The sequence below is a fragment of the Diuraphis noxia genome, unplaced genomic scaffold (assembly GCF_037042655.1).
Source record: "Diuraphis noxia isolate RWA-SAM2 unplaced genomic scaffold, SU_Dnox_SAM2 contig0005, whole genome shotgun sequence".
NCBI lineage: Eukaryota > Metazoa > Arthropoda > Insecta > Hemiptera > Aphididae > Diuraphis > Diuraphis noxia.
The window spans coordinates 49,287,477-49,293,115 of record NW_028301715.1 but is presented as its reverse complement, the minus strand read 5'-3'; the positions used below and the strand labels follow the sequence as shown (position 1 = coordinate 49,293,115).

Genomic DNA, 5,639 nt, shown 5'->3' with positions numbered 1-5,639 from the left:
ACCTACGGGTGCCCCAATAAAAATTCTGTCAAAACTCACCCACGTGTAACACACCTTACCGTTCCATAAACCTACAGTACCACCCCCTTCCCAATGGCCTAAGTTGCCGCGGGATAATTGATGAAAAAAAAAACAATATGTATTGAGCTTTTAGCTCTGTTTGATAAAAAAAAATAAAATAAAAGCACAGTACACAATGCACGGACATACGACGACAGAACGCTGTGGGTGTGGCTTGGAGAGCAGCGCTGACCAATGGCGCAGGCATCAACCATCGTCTCCGCCACGGTACGGTCACGCACAACAGCCAATCGCAGCGACGCAGTGGGTGCAGATGCAGTCTATACGAGTGTGGAACACGAAGGCGACCATTATTCTACTCTACCTTCCCGTAGCAAGACTCACCCGGGTTTAGATCCTTCTTTAGTTCGTTTAGACAGTTTACAAATTACAAAACTTAAAAATAGGTACCTATTACCTAAACCTATAATGATTTAAATTTATTAACTTGCCTCCAAAGTATTTTGATTCCCATTTATAAGTAGTAATAGGTACTGCATCTTCAAAAAATATGGTATTAAAAAAGCAAAAAGTTCTTCAAAGTTATTTTTTTTCGCTTTTTTTTGTACTCGTAAACCGCTGTTTCAACCTACAATTAATTAGTTCAATCATTTTAAGAAATTAACAAACAAAAAACAAGTTATGATGGCAATGAACGTGTATAATATCGTTGGATTTTGTGTACCTATTGTTGTAATGTTGTTACTACTGTATTATTTATTAAGTCATAGTTATAGGTTATGTTTATAAAATCATATATCACTTGTCCACACGTTGTTAATAATGTTAATATATACAATATAATACCTCATTATGTGAATATCATTAAATATATTAAATACGTTTAAAACATGGCGCTGCGCGAATTAATTCTTTAGACGTATTTCTTTAAAGTGTATAGTACAATACAACACTCAAACATGGATTTCAACTTCAAATCACCAAAGGAAATGGACTTCACTGGCAATATAGAATAAAATTGGAAAAATTGGAAACAAAGACTGAGTTTCTTCCTACTTGCTACAGGTAAATCCAAAGACACAGATGAAGCTAAAATCGCTATATTAATTACCCTGATCGATGATGATGGATTAAACGTATACAACACGTTTGATCCCAAGAAAATGAACGATGGCGACAAACCAGTATATTCGCTAAAGTTATTGAAGCATTTGACAATTATTGTAACGGCAAAAAAAATGTTGTTTTTGAAAGACACATGTTTTTGAAGTACAATAGACAAGAAGGCCAGTCGCTCATTAACTATGTAACCAAGTTGAAACTATTATCGGCAACCTGTGAATACGGACAACTAGAAAACTCTGTAATTCGAGACCAAGTGGTCCTAAACACCAGCGACCCACAGTTACAAGAGCGTTTAATCAATATGGATGATCTCACATTAGAAAAAGCAATAGAAATAATAAAACAATCAGAAAATGTCAAGGAACAAGTAAAATTGATTAACAGACAAAGTGACTTATCGTCGTTGGAACAACCACATGTTGATTTTATTCAAAAGAGACACTCTTATAATAAATCCAAACAAAAAAAAGTAAGCAGTAACCAGTCCGAATTATTCAAATGCAACAGATGTGGAACACTGCATGGGAAAAAAAATTGCCCAGCTTTCGGTGCAGATTGCAAAGCATGTGGTAAATCTAATCACTTTGCTGTGGTATGCAGATCAAATAAGAAGGTCCAAGAAGTATCAAACGAGTATGTTCATACAGTTGATAACAAGGACGATACATTCACCAATCAACTCTATGGAGTCAACTAAGTCAACATTGCCGAAATCCACAATCTTCAGAAACCCTGGTTTAAGGAAATTAAGGTAGAAAACCAATTATATGTTAACTTTAAATTAGACACAGGCTCTCAGGTCAATCTTTTATCACTAAAAGTGTACAAACTACTTAACTTAGATGTAGGCATTGAGAATTCAACTATTATACTAGAGGCTTATGGTGGGTTTAAAATAATTCCTTTAGGTGCTGTAAAACTTACATGTTCAGTGAATAATATTTCAGCTGTAGTCACATTTTTAGTAATTAATAACAGTTCTATCCCAATACTTAGCCTTGAGGCATGTGTGAAATTTAAATTAATAAAAAAACTAGAAAATTATGTAAATAATATTTTAAATTGTGTTAGCGGATCCACCAATGATGAACAAAACAACTTTGTTAGTAAAAACATACACATTTTTACAGGAATGGGAACATTTCCAGGAGAGCATAAAATCAAAATAAATGACAATGCTCCAGGCTCAATTAAATCCCCTAGGCGCTTACCCCAAACTCTTAGTTCAGATGTGGAAAAAGAATTAATTAAATTAGTTAAAAGTGGAATTATTTCCAAAGTAGACGAGCCTAAGGAGTGGTCCAGCAACCTTGTAGTTATAAGGAAACCAGATAAAAGTATAAGAATATGTATAGACCCCTCTGATTTAAATAAAGCACTGAAACGTGAGAACTATTTAATTCCTACCTTCGACGAATTTCGAGCTAAACTTATAAATAAAAAAGTTTTTACTGTTCTAGACATAAAAAAAGGATTCTGGCATGTCAAACTGGACAAAAAATCGTCAGACCTATGTACTTTTAGCTCCCCATTAGGCTATTTTAAATTTAATAGACTACCATTTGGTATTGCAACAGCCCCAGAAATTTTTATTAAGTTAAATCAGAAATGTTTTGGTGATATCGACCCTAATAACAAAATCATATATTTTGATGACATTCTCATTGTTTCCAAAGATGAATTAACTCATGACCATGTTCTTAAACAATTAATTGAGAGAGCCAAATCTATGAATATAAAGTTCAACCTAGATAAACTGCAATATAAAAAAAAAGAAATAAAATATATTGGTCACATCTTTAATGAATCGGGAGTTAGTCCTAACCCTGAACAAGTTAAAGCTATAGTAAATTTAAAAAATCCATCAACTAAATTCGAATTACAGAGACTAATAGGTATGTTCAACTACCTAAGGGATTTTATTCCTAATATGTCATCAATTATCTGTCCCCTTAGGGAACTCCTAAAAAAAGATGTAATCTGTTTATGGGGTCAGAGGCATACAGAAGCTTTAAATGAATTAAAAAGTTGTGTTTCAAATCCACCAGTCTTAACTCACTTTAACCCAGATAAGGAAATTACAATTCAATGTGACACTTCAAAAAACGGGTTAGGGTGCCGTCTTCTTCAAGAAAAGAAGCCCATTGCATTCGCGTCGCGTTGTTTGTCTGAAGCAGAAACAGCTTATGCACAGATTGAAAAAGAATTTTTAAGACTCATATTTGCCTGTAGAAAATTCCACTATTACATATTTGGCCGAAAAATAAATGCGTTAACTGATCACAAACCTTTAGTTGCCATCATGCAAAAAGATATAAATAAAATTCCTTTTAATAGACTTCAAAAAATGAGACTCAAATTACTCGATTATGATATTAACTTACAATACCTTCCTGGAAAAAAAATGCTCATTGCTGACCTCTTATCTAGAGACTTTTGTCCAGAGAGTTACCCTAATGAATTTGATACAATTGGAAGGAACAGTTCATTGTTTGAACAGGTTTAACAACAACACATTCTGTGATATAAAAAAACAAACTGAATTAGACCCAGTTTTAAGCAAACTAATTGAATTTTACTTCACTGGATGGCCGAATAAGCCACCTTTAGATAACTCAGTCAAATTATACTATAATATGAAAAATGATTTAGTAGTAAATGAGGGTATCCTATACCTGGGAGATAAAATCATAATTCCTTACAAATTAAGACCCTTTATACTTAAGCTACTACATGAAAGCCACCTAGGCATCACAAAAACAAAAATGAGAGCCAAACAAATAGTATTTTGGCCAGGAATGTTAAATGAGATCGAACAATTCATTGGCAATTGTAACACCTGTAATAAATTTAGCAATTCTAACAAAAACATTCTCTAATACCCCATGAGATCCCATCATACCCATATGAAAAAGTAGGAGCGGATATACTAACTTTTGCAGGTTCAGATTACCTAGTTATAGTTGATTACTTTTCTAAATGGTTTGACTTAATCATTCTTAAGTACAAAACGGCTAAAGAAGTAATACAAAAATGTAAACAAACTTTTAGTACTCATGGCATCCCTAGGCTATTCATTGCGAATAATATGCCATTCAACTCTGTTGAATTCACATCTTTTGCTAAAGATTGGAATTTAACTCTAATCACTTCAAGCCCACATTACCCCCAAAGTAATGGTCTGGCTGAGAGATCAGTACAGACTTGTAAAAAATTGTTAAACAAATCTCTAGAGCTGGAATTGATATTGAATCAATGCTTTTAGAGTATAGATGTACACCCATAGTCAGTTTACAAGCTTCTCCCTCAGAACTACTCTACAGCAGACTGCTGAGAACAAAAATTCCAATAGCTCACTCTATATTGAAACCTAAACTCCAAAATCAGGTCAAATATAAATTAAAACAACAACAAATTAGGTACAAAGCAAATTATTATGATAAGTCGGTTGTAACTAAAGAACCTGATTTCAAACCAGGTTCCAATGTGTTAGTCCAAAAAAATAAGAGGTGGTTTCCAGGAGAAATAATTACTAAAGCCCCAACTCCAAGATCTTATATCGTTAGAAATAAAAAGGGAAATATAATCAGGAGAAATATCAGGCATCTAAAAAATATTAACAATGTTCCAGGAAACTTAATAGCACATCCCAGTAACCACAATGAAGAAGCACTAGTTGAGGAAAATAGAAAAGATAGTTTAATAGTTGAATCTAAAAGGCCAAAAAGAACTATTAAAAAGCCATCAACGTTTAATGATTTTATCTTGTATTAAGTACCTATTTATTTCATAAGAATATTAATTATTTATTTGTTAAGAATATTAATTATTTTGTATTTGCCTTGTCTTTGTCACTACGTATCTCTCTCATTTTACTTTATTATTATTTTTATTTGTACTAGTATGTATTATTATGTTAAAGAGAGAGATGTTGTAATGTTGTTACTACTGTATTATTTATTAAGTCATAGTTATAGGTTATGTTTATAAAATCATATATCACTTGTCCACACGTTGTTAATATACAATATGTATAATACCTCATTATGTGAATATCATTAAATATATAAAATACGTTTAAAACACCTATAAATTTGTACCATAGTTCGCTTCAAAAGACACTATAAACACTATATAAACCATATAATTCAAAAGACACTATAGACACTATTTAAACTATAAAATTCAAAAGACACTATAGACACTATATAAACTATATAATTCAAAAGACACTATATAAACTTATTTTATATATATCAACCGCGACATGACCAATTGAAGAGCGCAAATTGGAAACTGACGGTCGTTGAGGTAATAAGTATGCATATAATTAAATTGCTATCATACTATTAGTAATAGTAAGTTAATAATGTCTATTACCATGTAATATTGTTATTAATTTATTATAGGTACATAATATTATATTATTATATTGTTTTATAATTCGTATACCCGGGCTGCAGTACCTACTTAAGTCTTTAGCGCCAATGGGC

General features: G+C 32.3%; 1 protein-coding gene across 1 annotated transcript; it reads left to right on the top strand.

The window, feature by feature from the left end:
- Positions 1-1,279: 1,279 nt before the first annotated feature.
- Positions 1,280-1,843, top strand: LOC149055468 (uncharacterized). The gene has a single exon (XM_089229567.1). The coding sequence runs from the start codon at positions 1,280-1,282 to the stop codon at positions 1,841-1,843; it is 564 nt and encodes a 187-aa protein (XP_089085693.1).
- Positions 1,844-5,639: the final 3,796 nt, after the last annotated feature.

Excerpts from the sequence above, each read along its gene's own strand:
- LOC149055468 (XM_089229567.1), top strand. The coding sequence starts at position 1,280 with ATGTTTTTGAAGTACAATAGACAAGAAGGCCAGTCGCTCATTAACTAT.